General features: G+C 37.1%; 1 protein-coding gene across 3 annotated transcripts in view; it reads left to right on the top strand.

Moving 5' to 3' along the window:
- Positions 1-19,784, top strand: part of ARHGAP15 (Rho GTPase activating protein 15) — a 653,192-nt gene that overhangs the window by 372,936 nt on the left and 260,472 nt on the right. For all 3 annotated transcript variants that reach the window (XM_033231613.1, XM_033231614.1, XM_033231615.1), the window contains exon 9: positions 10,389-10,511. In XM_033231613.1, the coding sequence (XP_033087504.1) occupies positions 10,389-10,511 (123 nt within the window). The remainder of the gene's footprint in view (positions 1-10,388; positions 10,512-19,784) is intronic.

Genomic DNA, 19,784 nt, shown 5'->3' with positions numbered 1-19,784 from the left:
GTAGCTTGAATAAGATACAATGTTAAGTGACAGAGTTGGAATTCAAAATCCAAAGCCTATATTATTCAAAAGAGAAAGAATGGGTAGGAGAGAAAGGAACACGAAAGAAAGAAAGAAGGAAAGAAGGAAAAAGGAAAAAGGGAAGGGAAAGGCAAGGCACTAGCAATTGGAAGGAAGCGTATCAATGGTTCTTATCTGCTTTTCCTCAAGTCCTGATCCTGAATTCTTACACTCAGTTCCTGTGAAGCAACCAGGAACAAAACAAGCCTCTGAGCTCTGGGGATAGGCATAGAGAAGAATGGGATTTCCCGGTTTGTGTGAGAGAAGAACTAAGGAGTTTGCAGAAGTGAATATGTTCACTTACACTGTTGTAGGCTAAGTGTGTGTCTGAAAAAGATTGTCTGAGGGCAGGGGTAAAATGGAAAGACACAGCTAGGTTGCTAGCTATTTTTGCCTGAAAGGAACCCCCAGTTCCCACCTACATCTCTCCTGTGTTCATGGTTGTCTTGCTGCATAGAGCAATCTGGAGCATAGTGAGTGATTTGCCTTCTGCCCAGTATGCATCCTTGTGGCAGAACTCAATTCATGTCCATGGTGGTTACAGTTCTGTCCTACGCAGATATATTCTTCAACTGTTCTCATTGGCAATCCAGAGAGTATTCAGCCACCAGCTCCACTGTTGTCCCATGATTCACTCATCTCACCTAAGATTATTCTTTTTCCCTCTCAGCCCTATGATGATACATACCCCATGGATAGTTTCAGTAATCAGTTCATGTAAAGAAGATGATTTAAGACCTTAGTTTGCAAGTACTTGCGTATGGTAAGGCAAGGGGGTGGGGGACATTACCATCTCTCTATGTCCTTACACACACTGACAGTATTGCCACACAGATGGACAGGTAGGGCCTTAGGGCAGGAATCAGATACCACCTAAGTTCTGGCTCTGCCACTGATTTGCTACAGGGCTTAACTTCTCTGAACCTCAGATTTCTAATTGGTAAAATGGATAATAATGGAACCTACCATATTGATAAAGATTAAATGAAATCTAATGTGCTTAGTAAATTCCTTATTATATAGTAAATAACTTCAAAATAGTAGTCATTAATAAATATGACATTAGAATAATCCAATTGTCTAGCAAAAATGGAAATTAAGACTATTTTAGAAGAATTATATATAACTTATAATCTAAGAAACATTTTCCCACTTCTTAACTATTGATAATTTGGTTTTCAGACATTTCTCAAACTACTTGCACTTGTCATATATGTTTTTCTGTCCTGGCTGAAAATTTTGTTTGGAAAATTAAGTATACATTATAGCATATTACTTACTAAGGATACATTGTAACACACACAAGGCCAGGAATTTAGAGATTTAAAAAAGAAGCCTCAAAGTTACTATATGTTACTCCCCTCTATAACTGCTGAGAATGTATCTTTACAGGCATTTTCACAAATGTGCAAACATACACACATATGATATACAGTGGTAGCTCTTACTATGTATGTATACATGGAGAGAATATTTAAATGTCACCCAACTGAAATACTGCTAATGATGGTTCAGAATCTGAGTCCGTATATCAGTACTAAAATATCCAATACTCTTATATATGCATGTATTTTATTCTCCAACTTGACTTACATTTTTGCAGAAATCTAAGTGTTAATTTCCTAGAAGGCAGAGGCTATTACCTCTCTGGTGAAATTACCAAGCCTACAACTCTTCTGATTTTTGGGTTTTTTTCCCTTTTATGGACTGATGTTCACATTTATATTTAAGGCTCTTCTCATTTGATTTGGCTGTGGCCTGTTTTCCATCACTAGAAGAGAACCCATTCCTGTATTTAATATACAATCTTTCCTCATGGAAAACATATTTCTGCTTCACAGTGCCCTTTGTGTGGATTGATGCCCTATGTTATTTTCTTCTTCTTTTTTTTTTTTGTAGTAATTCAGCTTTCAAAATCAGCTACTGCCTTAGCTCAATAACCACTTACTTTATTAGCAAATTTATCAAAGTTTTGAACAGCTCTCAAGTGACAAAGTTTTACTGACACTATATCAAGTCATAAGAAGCCAAGTTAAAATATATAGTCAATAGAAGAATGTCTAAATGATCTGAATCTTTACATTTTACACTGTATCTCATTCTGTTTCAGGGAAAAAAAATGTCATTGTGTTTCTCTACACACAAGATAGGTTTTGCTGTTTAGGTATATTTTCTCTTTCTTATTGTTTTTCTGAAAATGTAGTATTTTCATAACCTGTGACACACACACACACACAAAAGTCATTAAACTCTGGCTTATAAAAAGAAACCAGATAAATCTGTAGTGGAAGGGAAATTAAACATTGTGATGGTGTATTTAATATTTGCAGTATGGGATTGAAGTTATCATCAATCATCATTACTACCATTAAAAATACTCACTATGAAACCCAAAGCTATGCTAAGTGCTATAACGAAAAGAGTTTAAACAAAACACCCTGCCTTCCACTATAGAAATACATTATCAATGTAGATACACCTAAGATGTGTTATGAGCAAAATAAAAATATTAAGTCTATACATGAAAAGACAAGAATTTACATCATAGACAAATGCATTAGAAGTAGAAGACATGGATACATATATTCCTGAGAAAAGTAGCCATGAAATTTTCCTATGACTGAATGACAGTAGATTGCCAGCTATTGACTGATATCAAAAATATAAAAATGTGGTTAGATTTAACTATTTAAAGTTGATGATGCAGTCTAAAAGTAAACATTTTCATTGTATGAATTTTCACTTCTCCTTAAATGGGTAGATAGCATGAATATTAATCACTGAATAGATGATGTATACACACCCTTCTGTTATGGATCTAATTGTCTATTTTGTATTTCCACAATGTCTAAGTGGGAAGTAAGTGGTTAAAACCAAGCACTGCAGTTAAAATGCCCAGCATTCCCTCTTTCAGTTATTTCCAGATTTAATCATGATTTGTGTTTTCAGCAAGTCACTTAAAGTTTCGATAACTTAGTTTCTCAGGCTGCAAGTTGGGGTTTGAAATTATGACTTCTATTTACACTGAGCAAGTGAAAAAAAGAGATATTAAATGACCAACAGTACATTAAGCCCAAACTTACCCTTTCTGCCCACTCTGACACAGGGAGTTATGTGCAAAGTTCTGGGAGCTCTAAAACCACAGACTGGAGAAGGCAAAGCAGTATTTATTACAGCCCCATGAATTAGCACAAGTGTGAATGCCCTGGAAAGGAATCAACAGGAGGCTGGAAAGAAATGTAATAAACTTCATTTCTTTTTTCAATCAATTTGGGATAAGGTGCTCTTATTTATGTAATTTGGAAAGTAGTTAAGCAGGGTAATTCCAATACAAGAAGTTTGTGTTGGAAAATGTGAGTGGAGATAATTCAGTACTTTGTTACGTAATCCCTGTGATGGTGTGAGAAGAGTTTTGGAAACTCTAGGGATTAATAGCCTGACATAACCTTATTTTGTCATTTTTTTCTTTGATTTCCTGCTCTGAATACTGCAGTGTGGTAAGACGATGGCACTAAAGCTACTGTTGCCAGCTTTGCCCTTGAGGTCCTTTTGGAATTGAATTGAAATGTTTAGAGCTCTTAGCTGCTAACAAAACTATCTACCTACACCGATGTTGATCCCAATGTCAAACTTCACCAATACAGTGAGAACAAGTAGCCCAGAAAGCTGTTTGTGATAGCTTTTCTGAAGGATAATGATTACGCTTTCCTTTAGCAATATTTCTGAAATGTTGGCTGTCCCAGCATTTCCAAATTTCAAAAAATAATAATAATAACAACATGTAATTGTAACATGGGAATACCATGAGAACAGCCGTTTGGCAGGAAAATAAGGTATTTCAAAATAAGGTCCCCAGAAAGAGATGTTCTGGCAGATGCACAATTTTGGATCATATTATCCAAACCATTGAATTCTGGAAGATTCGGGGGTTTTCTTTTGTGGTTCCCATGCCCTAAATGGGAGTAGATGTTCATCGTCCATCCAAAGGGCGTTGTTTCCCCTTCCTGTTACTAGAGTGAGAAAATAAATATACTAAGGGCATCCACTACAACAAGCATTTGTAGCTCTAGAGGTGCTTTTTAATATCATAATAGCTGTGTCAGGTATAAAACTTGTGTTGGGTTAATGCCTATTCTCATATGTAATACTGTTAACTGAATATGATCTTAGAAAGCCCACTATCCTAACATCTTAGAAAGTCCAGAATTCTAACTCCCCTCTGGTCAGAGCAGTTTTAGTACCAATTAAGTCTCTCAACTGCTTAAGAACGGTATTTAAAGCTAATGCCTTTGACTGTGTGTTGAGATTTAAATTGCCTATTGTTACTGAAAATTCTCAGTCTTTGAAAAACATTCTATTTGTTCAGGCTTGAAAGAAAAGATCACCAATGGAAAAAGCAGAGGAAAACATATAGGAAATAGAAGTAAATTCTAGAATACCTAGAAAGCTAGTACATTTTGGATTAAGGTTAATGTTTATGGAGGTAAAAATACCTGCGATTAAGAGTGATTGCTCTAGTCTCTGATGCAAATCAGATTAAATGTTTTAGAGTTTAAACTCGTATCTCTTTTGGCTCTTTTTATTTTTGAATAAAAACTTAAAGTGGGAATGGAAAAAAACTACTCGTTAACTTAACATAAATCTTTAAACTACAGGAAGCTTCACCCTCAAAAAGTAGTTGAATCTCTGAGGGAAAAGAAAAGGCTGAATTCTATTTTTCATAAATGATGGATTATTGTACCACACTGTGTATTTTCCAGTAAAGTGTCCTTTTATTTGCACTGTGTGATTACAAGTTTCTAAAAGTATGTGTGGGGTCACTTGGGTGCTGTGGGAAAATGGAAGGAACACTGTTCTGTTAAAATCAGTAGTGAAATCAGAAGCAAACTATGTCCTGATTATCATAGGCATGTGTTTAAATTTTGCTTTCCTTAATTGGTTATGTTGTATTTACTTAAAATGAACAATTTGGCAAGTTTTTCTCCCTTGACAACAGAAAAGCGTAAACTGTTTTATAAGTTTGGCTGTTAAAATCAGATTTGTAAACCACAATATTCAAAGACTTTTACTGCTGTTTACAGGGTCCCAGTGATGGACCTTGCTTTATATCCATGTACTTCTTAACATTTTTATTTTGTATTTATAGTGCTTTCAAGTTATTTGGTTAATAAAAAGTATGCTATATATTATAGTCATCTATTGACTTCAACTTCTGCATAACTCTTCTTAGAACAAAATGAGTGGAATGAATGATGGCACAGGCCTTGTCATTTGACTTGTCATCTGAGGACAATTATTTATGGCATCAGGAAATGGAAGTTGACGCTCTAGTCTGTCTCAAGGAAAGTAATCATTAGAGGCAACTTTGGAGAGTCTGGCTACGTTAAAAACTGTCTAATCATATCCAAGACTCTGCTAGTTTCTCAGTATGTATGAGAAGGAAACAAGATAAAGCAGTTAAAAACATATCTCCATTTTCTTTGAAAAACCAATGCACCTTACACACACTTTCTCACATTTGGAGCCAGATGGTGGTATTGAAGACAATATAATATCCATCTATATCTCTCTAATTAAGAATACTATCACCAGAATACCTAGGGGAGTTTCAAAAAGATATAACTCATACCATAATTATTTTCATAATCTAGCTTTTATACATCGTGTGTGTATATTTTAATTTGTAAAGTACTTTCTAATGGCATCATTTTTACTAGTTCCAAATGAAAAAAAAAAAAAAAAAAAAAAACTTGCTTGGCCCTGCATTTCTTGGCATTCTGTCATGGGAAATGGCAAGGTTTTTGAGGTGAGACCAGAAATAGAAAATACTACTTTCGTAACCTGTGAAAACTTAGATTGATTATTCTGTGTCATTCCAAAGATGGACTTGAAACCTAAATTGCCCAGAGGCAGAGTCATTCTGAAAGATGTTAAGTGTTTCTTCAGCCTCCAACACTAGAACCCAGACCTGTGGGACTTTGACTACAGCTGTCAGTTGAAGCAGATCATACATGACTTGTGGTCACTGCAATGACTAGACCTAGAAGGAAAGTTGATAGGATAGCACATAAACACACTTTGTTAAGATGCTCATAATGATTCTTCCAACTATACGATTTTGAATTCGTTAATGGCTGATATTCATGGTCTTGTAAAAGCAATTTTTGTTTATTTGGGTTATCAGGACACTTGTTATTTCTCCAAAATGACCTGAGGTCGATCCCTCTTCTTAGATCCTCTAGTCTCGTACATGTACATTTCCATTTGACTCCTTACTGTGCTGCATTATAATTACACAGGCCAGTCAGGTGGCCATGGTGGCTCACACCTGTAATTCTAGCACTTTGGGAGGATGAGGCAGGAGGATCACTTGAGACCAGGAGTTTAAGACCACCCTGGCCAACATGGTGAAACCCCACATCTATTAAAAATACAAAACTTAGGCAAGGCGCGGTAGCTCACACCTGTAATCCCAGCACTTCGGGAGGCTGGGAGTGGGGTGGATCACTTGAAGTCAGGAGTTCGAGATCAGCCTGGCCAACATAGTGAAACCCCATTTCTACTAAAAATACAAAAATTAGCTGGGCATGGTGGTGTTCACCTGTAGTCCCAGCTACTCAGGAGGCTAAGGCATGAGAATTGCTTAAACCTGGGAGGCGAAGTTTGCAGTGAGCTGAGATCACACCACTGCACTCCAGTCTGGACAACAGGGCGAGACTCTGTCTCAAAAAACAAAAACAAAACAAAACAAAAAACTAAAAAGTAGCCAGGCATAGTGGCTCATGCCTGTAATCCCAGCTACTCGGGAGACTGAAGCATGAGAATCACTTCGATCTGGGAAGCGGAGGTTGCAGTGAGCTGAGATCGTGCCATTGCAATCCAGCCTAGGCGACAGAGGGAAACGATTGTCTCAAAAGTAAATAAATAATAAAAATAAAAATAAGGCCGGGCGCAGTGGCTCAAGCCTGTAATCCCAGCACTTTGGAAGGCCAAGACGGGCTGATCACGAGGTCAGGAGATCGAGACCATCCTGGCTAACACGATGAAACCCCGTCTCTACTAAAAAGTACGAAAAACTAGCCAGGCGAGGTGGCGGGCGCCTGTAGTCCCAGCTACTCGGGAGGCTGAGGCAGGAGAATGGCGTGAACCCGGGAGGCGGAGCTTGCAGTGAGCTGAGATCCGGCCACTGCACTCCAGCCTGGGTGACAGAGAGAGACTCCATCTCAAAATAAATAAATAAATAAATAAGTAAAATTAAAATAAGTAAAAAATAAATAATTACACAGGCCATATACATTTTATCCACAACAGTTAAACCCAGCACTGCCATGTATACAGAAGTTGGTCAATTTGTGTTTATTATTTATCTTCCAGCACTGTCCAACACGAAACGTGTGTAATGTAAAATCTTCTAGTAGCCACATTTTAAGAAGTAAAAGGAAACTATTTAAATAATAGCAAGATATTTTATTTAGCTGAAAACATGTAAAAATTATTTCAACCAACGGCTCAAGCTGCATGTCACGTGTTCAATAGCCCCAACTGACTAGTGGCTAATACGTTAGATAGCACAAATCTAAAGCAGTACTTTTCAAACTATTGAGCTACACAAAGACAATCATACTTGTATAACACACCGGTGGAAACTGCTTATAGCCAAAGAATATACAGTACAACTGCCCCAAGGACTCGGGCTGTTTTGGTCCTCCCTAAATTACCCTGAGAGCTGAGGGCATCTGTTAACTCTCACACCTATAGAACCCATTTTTTAAAATTTACTTTAATTTTTTAAAAAAAATTTTAAGTTCCAGGATACATGTGCAGAGTGTACATGTTTGTTACATAGGTATACATGTGCCATGGTGGTTTGCTGCAACTATCAACCCGTCATGTAGGTTTTAAGTCCCATATGCATTAGGTATTTGTCCTAATGCTCTCCGTCCCCTTCCCCCCCAACCCCAGAAAGGCCCTGGTGTGTGGTGTTCCACCTCCTGTGTCCATTCTTAAGAGCCCAATAGCTGGGAAGCTGTCTACCTTTCTCACATGATAGTCATTGTACTTTTATTACCAATTCATTTAAAAAATAGATAGCTCATGACAAATACATAGATGGTAGATATGTATGAGATTGTATATATATATACACACACACACATGCTATAGATATATAGATTTTTTTTCAGAGTTCTTTTATATTTTCTCAATGTATGGATAGACCTTCCACTGATAAATGAGAACTTCAGACAACCCTATAACTTTTCCAATCAGTTTAAGGCAATGATCGTCAACAGGAAGTAATTCTGTACCCCAACTTCCTCCCTCATGGACCTATGGCAATGAGACATTTTTTTATTGTCATAATTAAGGAGGGCGTGCTGCTGGCATATTTTGGGTAGACACCATAGATGCTGTTCCGTATCCTACACAAAGGACAGGCCTCTACAACAAAGAATTGTCTACCCTAATATGTCAATAGTACACAATTTGGGAAGCAATACTTTAAAGTAATATAAAGTATTACAGATTTTCAAGTGGCAAGAATTGTCTCAGTTTAGTAATTTACAGCACCTAGTCTCATGTGATGATCCAGACTTTGATTGAAAAATAAAATTCCACCCTTCTCCCAGCTAGGAGATGAGCAGGATATTTTTCTTTTTCTGTCACTCTCAGTCTTGAACTTCACCTTAATTCCCCATTTTGCTAACTCAAGTTTGAGCCTGCTTTGTAGTCAAAGGCAGGGAAAGGAGGATGCAAAAATTGCCTTACTTTGCCAGTTATAGGGAGGTTTCTCTCTCCCTGGACCAGATAGATTTTCAAAAGCATGTCTATGTTTATTAAAAAGAATACTTATGGCCGGGCGCGGTGGCTCAAGCCTGTAATCCCAGCACTTTGGGAGGCCGAGACGGGTGGATCACGAGGTCAGGAGATCGAGACCATCCTGGCTAACACGGTGAAACCCCGTCTCTACTAAAAAATACAAAAAACTAGCCGGGCGAGGTGGCAGGCGCCTGTAGTCCCAGCTACTCGGGAGGCTGAGGCAGGAGAATGGCGTAAACCCGGGAGGCGGAGCTTACAGTGAGCTGAGATCCGGTCACTGCACTCCAGCCTGGGTGGCAGAGCAAGACTCCGTCTCAAAAAAAAAAAAAAAAAAAAAAAAAAGAATACTTAATGAAGTATCCCAAACCCTCACATTATGTCAACAATTGAATGAAGGCAGTGTACCGTTCAGTTAAGATATGTATCTTATCTACAGGCACAACAAATTACTATCTGTAACTAATAATAAGACACCTTGGGCCAGGCGCAGTGGCTCACACCTGTAATCCTGGCATTTTGGGAGGCTGAAGTGAGCAGCTCACTTGAGCCCAGGAGTTTGAGACCAGCCTGAGCAACAAAGTGAGATCCCATTTCTACCAGGAAAAAAAACAAAAAAAAACCAAAAAAATTAGTCAGGTGTAGCCAGTAGTCCCAGCTACTTGGGAGGCTGGGGTGGGAGGATCATATAAGCCTGAGAGGCTGAGGCTGCAGTGAGCTGTGATCACTCCACTACTCTTTAGCCTGGGTGACAGAGCAAGAATCTGTCTAAAAATAAGGAGAAGAGGAGGAAGAAGATATCTTTAATATGTTTAGACTGTGCTTAATGAAAACCCAGACCTTATGTATGATATTCATCCCTGAATTCACAGCCTTTAGCATGGAGCCTGATTAGTAGACATTCAGCAAATATTTGTTCCATGACTAATGAAGACATGGAAAAAGTTTGAGGCAAATTATGTTTCTGAATTTCACCTAGAACTGATAATAATTATACATCAATAAGGACAGTAAGAAATATCTGCTTCAGAAAAATAAATCACTTCAGGTTAATACAGAAAAGGAGATTGACAAAGTTATTCAAGCAAGCAGGACCTTCAGAAATGCCTGCATAAGCTAGGGATAGTATATAATCCTACTTAATTGAAATCGGCAATGCTAAAGAGTTGTCTCCTGTAGCTTAGATGAATTTTTCCCTTACTCTGACCATAATTTTGTGTGTAAACACATGGAATTATCCATGTAAAGGTTATGTTAAATATAAGGAAATGAAAGGGAAAATAAATTGTGAATATATGGAACTAATCCCATTCTCATTGTACATTCATGCTGCAACAGGACTAATACTTTCATGTGGGCAAATTTTACTCACATGGCTTGTTCTAGACAGAAGAGCCCGAGTTATTAATTCAGGTAGTTGTTTCATAACTACTGTTTTCTATTCAGATTTGCATAAAGTAATAATCATAAAGGAGAAATTTACTGAAAGCCTCTGATTTTTTTTAAATCTTCAGTGTTCAGACTGCATCATAGTGCTTCCGATACAAGCGACAAAAATCGAGTTAAAAGCAGATTAAAGAAGTTTATTACCCGAAGACCTTCCCTGAAAACTCTGCAAGAAAAAGGACTTATTAAAGGTACAGGTCATTTTATACTTGTACTATAACTGTGATAAATGAATATGCCTCTGTGTTCATAGCTAATCAGCTCTAAAGGAATATTAGAATATTTTATTCTTCTTAGGTTGCTTATTAAATTTTCTACTCTATAACAAAGAAGAAAAATAATTATCCAGAAAACATATCCTGAGAAAAATAAAGGAGGTATCATGAGGCCATTGAACAATATATCTGGTTTTGTCCTCAGAGGATCTATGTTCTGCACTAGGAACAGAGAAAGGATATCCTAGTGGCCTGTTAGAATGATTCCATGTACTCCTGTGCCTGGGTGGTTCCAGTTCACACCTGGGACTTAGTAAGTATGAACCAGCACACTTACCAACCCAGCCCTTTTCACTATCAGAAATGTCCTGATTTGGTTAAAAGGTTATCCGATCACCCTAGTCATGGTCTGAAGTTAGTGCTAGGAAGAATGTCTAAGACAAACTAGTGTCATGAAGATGTATGGATATTGAGAGCTGGCAGTCCAAAAACTCAATCCAAACTGAAATAACTAGGTAGTTTTACAAATATATGTAAAGGGTAGAATAGATGACTGTAAGAATAGATGATTGCCACCAGAGTAGAAAATCATGGTCTCTGGCATTAAACTAATTGGATTGCCAGTCACTCATTTTGACATTGATCAAGTTATGATCTTCTCTGTACCTCAGCTTTCTCATTTGTTAAATGGGGATATTTATATACATCATTGAGAGGAATAAATGACATAGCCTATGTAAAGCATTCAACAGTTTCTGAAACAAAAGTAAATATTTTATGAATGCCCTCTGCTTATTAATATGATTCTTATTCATTATTGTTATCACTGTTAGTGTGTCAGATGAAAGGATGGATGGATAGATAGAACCAGTGATTAGTATATTTCTATAACTGGAAATTACCTTATAGAATATAAAGGCTAAATAGATATTTTTAAAACAAGAAAACATACACATGAAGTTCGTTATTCTCTGTATTTATCAAATTTTCTAGCTTATGTGTACTTTTTGAAAATGAAATATAAGAAAGAATTTGAAATTGGGTGAAAAGAAACTCCTAACACTGAGAAGAAACCTGAAAGGCTGGCTAATCTTTATAGAAATCAAGAGGCGATTTAATAAGCAATCATTTCTCATGAAGAGGGCAAAGCAGATCCTAATTTTTTCAGCATTACTTCAAAAGATAAGCACTTAAATAATTTATAACTGTTCAATCTATCAGTTTCAGTCTGTTTTGAAACAGGGAACATATCTGAAAAATTAGCTGGCACTTTGAACCAATTGTAGAAGGTGAAATTTCATGAAGCAAAAGCATACACATTACTAATAGAATATGAAATTCTTAGGACTTAGGAGTAAAACTAGGACCCTGGTTTAAATCAGACTTGCCTCAGACTTTTACTCTCTGATGTATAATACTTTTCTGAGTTGTAGACAGTAATTAACCCTCTACAGATTCAACTTCACTAAGTAGTATTACTAGTATCTTCAGTTCTGCCTTAGAATTTATCCTATAGAATATCATTTTCTTAGAAAAGATTCAGTTGCAGGTTAACTGCCATCTTGAAAAATATAAAATCAGCTAAGCAGCCAATAATCCTAATTTTACATAATGTCTGAGTTTTTCATGACTGGGGCAAAATAAAAGGGGTTTTAATTCAGTGGCAGGATCTGGCTCCACATGAAATGCTGAAGAATTAATTACTACAGTGCTCTAGAATTGGTCTCAGAAAGCGTCAGGGAAGCTGGATGCCTAATGTAGTTTTCATACTGAAGCAATGGAACCGCTAAACACACTCTGATTCATGCATTTCTTATCTTAGCGCTCCATTAAATTTTCACCATAACTGACCAATGAGTCAGTATTCTTTAGTAGGGCTATGGAAAATCTATGTAAAATTCTGATTTGATAAGCTTCCATTGTTGTCTTCAGTGGAATTTTTTTCCAAGTACAGATCAAGTTATGCAAATATAGTCACTTCTTGGGTTTGTTTCAGTTTTAGCTATGAACTTTTCTAAGGCTTTTACTAAGTTTTTTTTTTTTCCCCCAACTCAGTAAAAGGCATTAAACCAATTTTTTAAAATATCTGGCTGGTCACACTTAATACTTTAATCCATTTTTTTCTTACACTTAAGGCAAAGACTTAGAAAAACAATAAAATCAGTATTTTTAATCAGTTAAGAAAAATTACATAAAATTAATGATTAATGTTTAAATGGTTAGTTTTTCCAAGCAAAATGACTTAACTCTTTCAAAGGGAAGAATTATTTAGAAAGAGGAACAATGGCTTTAGAATTCTTCCGCAGCTCATTTGGCCACAGAATCTATATCATACTTATAAACTGTCTAATCTTCCAAATCTGCACAAAAGGCCTCCATTACTAAGGTTTAGGAAAGCTGTGCTTGGCAGTTTGGGCTTTACAATTGTGCCTCCTGAAATCTGGGAGGGATTCTGCAGGGCCATGTCAATTTTCAAAGTGTTAACTCTTTCATGTCATTCACCAGTAGGTTGAGAAGGCTGGGCTTTGAATTCAACTAGCCTTTATTGAGCACCACGATGGGGGCAGAAAGGGCTAATATTTTATTGACCCTATAATGCCCATCAGAGTCACGTCCACAAAGCACTTAATGTGAAAAGAGAATTAGCCCAATATCATACAATCTAAATTCAGTCACAAGCCCTTTCTTCAAAACTTGTTCTTTGGACTCACGGAGATGTGACCAATATGTGGTTTCATTAGATAGAACCTAGACTTGGAAGCAGTCACTTGATGGTGCTGTATTTTCTAATTTATTATTATTATTATTATTATTATTATTTGAGACAGAGTCTCGCTCTGTCGCCCAGGCTGGAGTGTAGTGGCATGAGCTTGACTCACTGCAACCTCTACATCCTGGGTTCTAGTGATTCTTGTGCTTCAGCTTCTGAGTAGCTGGGATCGCAGGTGTGCACGACCATGCCCCACTATTTTTTTATTATTTATTAATAGATATGGGGTTTTATCACGTTGGCCAGGCTGGTCTTGAACTCCTGACCTCAAATGATCTGCCTGCTTTGGCCTCCAAAAGTGCTGGAATTATAGGCATGAGCAACTACACCTGGCCCTGTATTTTCTAATTTCTTTAATATGACTAAAGAGAAGAACATATTATGATGTCAAAAAAAGTGGGCCAGAAAAAAATTCTGAGTGATTGCTCAATGAAAGGAAATCTTAATAGCTCAGGTGGGTTAGCAAACACTGTACCATTGCGTTGGTAGCTTTGGAAAAGTTCTCCAAGGGCATTCAAGTTTGTCAACGAATGGTGAGCCCTTTTCAAATATATGAGTTTACTAACATTGAGCATCTAATTGGGAACAAAACTTGAATCCATTTAATACATAAATTATAGGCAAAAGGGTCCATTTTGAGGTGGTAGGTGTGTTTGTAAATCTCCTTGGCCTGCTTTTGGAACTGAAGTAACAGTTCTTTAGTTTTAGCCCAATTGCCTTATGTAATCTTTCAAATAACAGTATTGACATCCAAGATTAGGTAATACACTTTTTAGAGAAGATAACAATTGTTTGGCTTTTCAGGAGCAATTAGTATGCCCTTATGTCAAAATAATAGCATCAGAGAGAATTTAGAAATGTTTAGTGTTTAGAAAGTAGTTTCATTCATCCTAATAAGGACAAAACCATACTGGATGACATTAGTAGAAACTGAAATTAGTATCATACTACTTATTTTTGAATCAGTATATTATAAAATCTGCTTGAAGAATAAATAGCACACCTCAGGGATTTATGATAAGGAGAAGTGCTTTCCAGCCTCATCTTAGTTTTGATCCCTAAGGGGTACCACTTTGAACAGTTTCTATTTATAGTTCTGGTGATTGGGTCCATACCTACATCCTTGTTATTTAGGGTGAAAGTTAGTTTGTTTTTTGTCAATGTCCTTCTTATATTCGGTGTTGTAATATCTTACTTTATCAGTCTCAGATAGTACTTTAGGTTTCTGCTGCAATAGGTGTGAATGTTACTCAACTACACCAAGCCTCATCTTTTTTTGTTTTTTGTTTTTGGAGATGGATTCTCACTCTGTCACCCAGGCTGGAGTGCAGTGGCGTGGTCTCAGCTCCCTGCAACCCCTGCCTCGCAGGTACAAGCAATTCTCCTGCCTCAGCTTCCTGAGTAGCTGGGACTACAGGTGCACACGCCACACCCGGCTAACTTTTTGTATTTTAGTAGAGACAGGGTTTCACCATATTGCCCAGCCTGGTCTCGAACTCCTGAGCTCAGGCAATCCACCCACTTTGGCCTCCCAAAGCGCTACGATTATAGGCATGAGCCACCACGCCCGGCCCTACTTGGTTCTTCTCCTGGCCAGATACTTATGGTCAAATACAGCTCATCCTACAATCTCCATTAGCTTTCTCCACAACTTGCAAGATGCCTACATCTCTACTTCCATTTCATTAACCCTAGAAAATTGAATGCTAAGCCTCCATTGGTAAGATGAAGAATTTAGAACCAACGTCTCCTCTCATGTCCTCTGCCTCTTCTCTTCTACTTCTAAGTCATACAAACTTGTTTTATTTTACTTGGTTTTACAAGTATGGCTTATTCATAGTGAAATTTTAAAAGCTAAAAATAAAAAAAAAAAAATGGCCGAACATGGACGGCTCATGCCTGTAGTCCAAACATTTTAAGAGGCCAAAAGAGGACTGCCTGAGGTCAGGGTTCGAGATGAGCCTGGGCAAGATAACGAGACCCTGTCTCTTTACAAAAGGAAAAAAGTTAGCCAGGTATGGTGATATATGTCTACAGTCCCAGCTGCACAGGAGACTGAGGAGGAAGGATTGCTTGAGCCCAAGAGGTCAAGGCTACAGTGAGCTATGATCGCATCACTGCACTCCAGCCTGGGTGAGAGAGTGAGGCTTCCTTTCTTAAAAATCAATCGTTCGGGCGCGGTGACTCAAGCCTGTAATCCCAGCACTTTGGGAGGCAGAGACAGGCAGATCACGAGGTCAGGAGATCAAGACCATCCTGGATAACACGGTGAAACCCCGTCTCTACTAAAAATACAAAAAATTAGCTGGGCGTGGTGGCGGGCGCCTGTAGTCCCAACTGCTCGGGAGGCTGAGGCAGGAGAATGGTGTGAACCCGGGAGGCAGAGCTTGCAGTGAGCCGAGATTGCGCCACTGCACTTCAGCCTGGGTGACAGAGCAAGACTCCGTCTCAAGAAAAAAAAAAAAAAAAAAAAAAAAATCAATCAATTAATCAACATTCATACTATTATGCTTACATAAGGTTGTTTACTGCAGCGCCACATAGACTTCCTTTCCTGTACTTATAATATCATGACTCCTGTGGCCCTCAAAGGGTAAGGCCCCTAATTATTGTGATAAAAACTCTCCTATCTTTTACATTTGAGGGATATAGTAACAGTTTTATGCTGTTTCACGTTACCTCCATGTTTTTTTCATATTTTGAACTAAATGGTGAAAATAAAATAATAATCAGGTTTTTTTTTAGTCATGTAAGTACTATCAAATCTTTGGCCAAGTTATATGCCAGATTGGATGAACATATCCATGGGTTGCATGCTGTGAATTATGGGCCACTCCAGTTATACTGTTCTTGCTTTCAAACCTTATGCTCTATCATTTGCTTATAATCATGCTTTTAGTTTGATTCATTTTTCCATTTTGAATTTCCTGCACAGATTTCTTCCCCTACCAGAGTTTCTTTTTTTTTTTTTTTTTCTTTTTGCTTTCTGGGCCTTTATGTCATTATGTGCTTTTATTCTCTCAAACTGTCTGTGTATTCTAGTCTGCCACTGCTTGCTTTTTTCCCTGAATATCTTCTTCTAAAGTCCTTTCAGCCTCTTTCTCTAATTTGTACTGGTTACTCTCCAGCTGATTGCCCTGTGATTTCCTTCCATTGCTCCTCTGTGTTAGATCCACTGTCTTCTGGATCCTATGCCTTCCCTTCTATTACTCTGTAACAGTTTCTGTGAACCCATTTGGAAGTTGGAGTCCTCAACCCATTTGGAGTCCTCAACTGTCTAAAAAATACCTTCAGTATGCCCACACACTCGATCAGTAGCTTAGTTAGGTATAAAATTCCATTGTCTGTTCAACACTGGGTTGCAGATTCCCCTCTTAAAATTGTTTCACTTGTATCATTGTTACTTCAAATTTCTCTCTCTCAAAATCTTTGTGGGGTTTTGGTCTTTATTTTGAGATTCTGGAATCCATATAATGTATATAGTGGACAGCATTTTTAAATTTTACTCTGCTTGGCCCTTAATTTTAAGAATTATGGTTCTTTTTTTAGTGCTGGATTTTTTTTTTTTAATTTTTGTTATTATATTGATACATTCCTCCCACCTGTTTTCTCTGTTTCCTATTCTGAGATATTTTTAATGTGATCATTAGATCATCTGAATTGATGGTTTCATTCAGTGTTATCTTTTCTCAAATTTTGAAAGAATTCTCAGTTTTGTTCCCCAATATTTACATTATTTTAATTTACATTATTTACATAATTATATAATTTCATAAAATAATTACATTATTTTAATATTTTCAGTGTTCTAGATTTGTTTCCCATTCTTCTTTTTTTGCACATCTCATTTCTCATATACCATGAAAACAAAAACTGTGTTGACCATTTTACTCCTATACAATAGTGAGGATGGCACATATAACTCAATAAATATTTGATAATTAAATAAGTAGGAAAAGTAGATATTTTTTTAAAAGCTCTCTGAGGACATAGATTAGAATTTGCTTTTGTTTTGGAGTTTTTTTTTTTTTTTTTATTTTAAATTGCTCTCTTCTGGTCTTTAAATGATCAATTTCATCCATGGTCCTTTTCTTTCCTTTATTTGATTCATTCTATTTATATCAAATTAGTGGCTTTGCCCAAATATCTGATGGGCAATGTTGTCCACTCTTATTAAAGAATGAGTGTCTATAGAGACTGGCTAGAGTTCTGAATTCATGGGTAGACCTGCACAATGACATGGTTTTGCCTTAGGGTGTTCTGCCAGTGCATCCCACCCTTATCCCATACCTCAAATATCACATATTTTCAAAGGATACAGAATGCTTTATATTCTCTTGGTAAATGGAATCAATCTTATTGCTGATAGTCAATTTTTCAACTCCATTTTACAATTAAGAAAAATGAGGAGAAAATATCTCAGATTATTTGAAAGTATAGGAGCTTTGGAATTTGACCAAGCCAGGCTTGAAGCTGGATTCTGTGATTTACCAGCTATTAATTTAATATCTGGTTATTGGCTTTCTTCTTTACAAAATTTACATTGAAAGTTTTGGCCGGGCGCGGTGGCTCAAGCCTGTAATCCCAGCATTTTGGGAGGCCGAGACGGGCGGATCATGAGGTCAGGAGATCAAGACCATCCTGGCTAACACAGTGAAACCTCGTCTCTACTAAAAATACAAAAAACTAGCCAGGCGAGGTGGCGGGCGCCTGTAGTCCCAGCTACTCGGGAGGCTGAGGCAGGAGAATGGCGTGAACCCGGGAGGCAGAGCTTGCAGTGAGCTGAGATCCGGCCACTGTACTCCAGCCCAGGCGACAGAGCCAGACTCTGTCTCAAAAAAAAAAAAAAAAAAAAAAGAAAGTTTAAATGAAATGATAAACAGGAAAATAGTGCTCAGCTTTTCTTAGCCATCCCACAACTGTTTTCTCCCTTCCTTTTTTGTTTCTTCCTTTCTTCTTTCCTTAATTTCATCTTGCCTTTCTTATTTTTATCTTTCTTTCCTTTCTCCCTTTTCCTCTTCCTTATTAAGGTGCACAGAGTAAATTATGACCAAGATGGCCCTAGGAAACCATTCTGTTAAGTATTTGTTTAAAGCTTGATAAATCATTCGAGGCAAGCATCTAGGAAAGGCAGCAGTAATTCACTTACTTCAAGAAACGTACACTGATAACTTGGGCTTGGCTTATATTTCTCTTTTTGGTAATTTTAATCATGATGCTCTTTAGACATAAATGGGCATGAGTTCATTTTTCTTTGCTAACTACACTCACTTATATAGTGCCATGCAACTGCTGGGGCATTTAAGTAATTACCCACACAGGCATAACTGATTGTTTAAGGTGTCTGCCATAAAAGAAAATAACGTCTTTGAAAAATTATAGTTCTTTTAAAAATATGTCAATTATGTTGAGAAAAAAAGATTTGCCATTCAAATTGCAAATACAAGCTATCAGCCCTGGACTTAACAGTCATGTTTATGAATAGCAAAATCACTGAGTTAAGAGAAAAGTGTTTTTTAAATAATTTGTTAGAACGGATATATGACAGAGTAACATGATTGTCACACTGTTAATTTAAGCAAAATGTATATGAGCAACACTGTAATATAGCTTTGGGTAAAGACATGCTCCAACTTTGCCACTTTATCAGTGTTAGTCTGAGAATAATTATACTTGAATTTATATACTAGGGCATGGGTCTATCATTGCTTGGGCCTGACATACTCTCACAACTTCCACAATATGCACTAATGTGCTTTAAAATATCTTGTAAATCTTCTTTTTTAAAAAACTTCTTTATGGCTCAAAATTGAACTGTGATCTTTACATGTGAGCTGTGTCATGATTTAATATTAGCCAAAATTAATAGCCAACCTTAATCTTCTTTATCTTGGCCTACAAGCTTCCTGGTTCCTTTGCATTTATAGTTCCCAGGCAGTTTATGTTATTTAAAGGCTCTTGGGAGCAAATGTGTTGGTAATACAGTACCACATAGTTAGCTTTTGTTCAATAATAAGATGCAGGTCACCATGAGAGATGGAGAAATGTTGAGAAAAGGGTGTACCTGGGTAGCAGGTTAAACCCATGTATTTTAAAAGCCTATTATGCACGTAGGAAACAATCCAGGTCTTGTGAGATATTAAAAGCAGAATAGCTTTGGAGCAAACTAGAGAAAATGAGGTCCAGAAATGGGAGCAAATTAGGTAAGGGGAAAAAGAATGAGCCAGAATGATAAATTGGTTTCCCTGTGATTGAAGAATTTATTTTCTTATGGGGACAGATCTTTTTATACAGATGTTAGTGAGAATGTAATATTTGAGATGGTGACTTACATACACTTGACTTTTTTAATCTACAAAATGGTTTTACCAGTAAATTTCTGGTATGTAACTCACTATACTTTATGTGTTAGCAAACAACAATGATAATAATTCTCCTTTTTCTTCCTTTAAATTACATTTCTTTCACATTAAGTCAAG

The sequence above is a fragment of the Trachypithecus francoisi genome, unplaced genomic scaffold (genome assembly GCF_009764315.1).
Source record: "Trachypithecus francoisi isolate TF-2019V2 unplaced genomic scaffold, Tfra_2.0 Lachesis_group13, whole genome shotgun sequence".
In the NCBI taxonomy this organism is placed as follows: Eukaryota; Metazoa; Chordata; class Mammalia; order Primates; family Cercopithecidae; genus Trachypithecus; species Trachypithecus francoisi.
The sequence above is the reverse complement of the archived record's forward strand: the minus strand, read 5'-3'. Positions and strand labels throughout refer to the sequence as shown.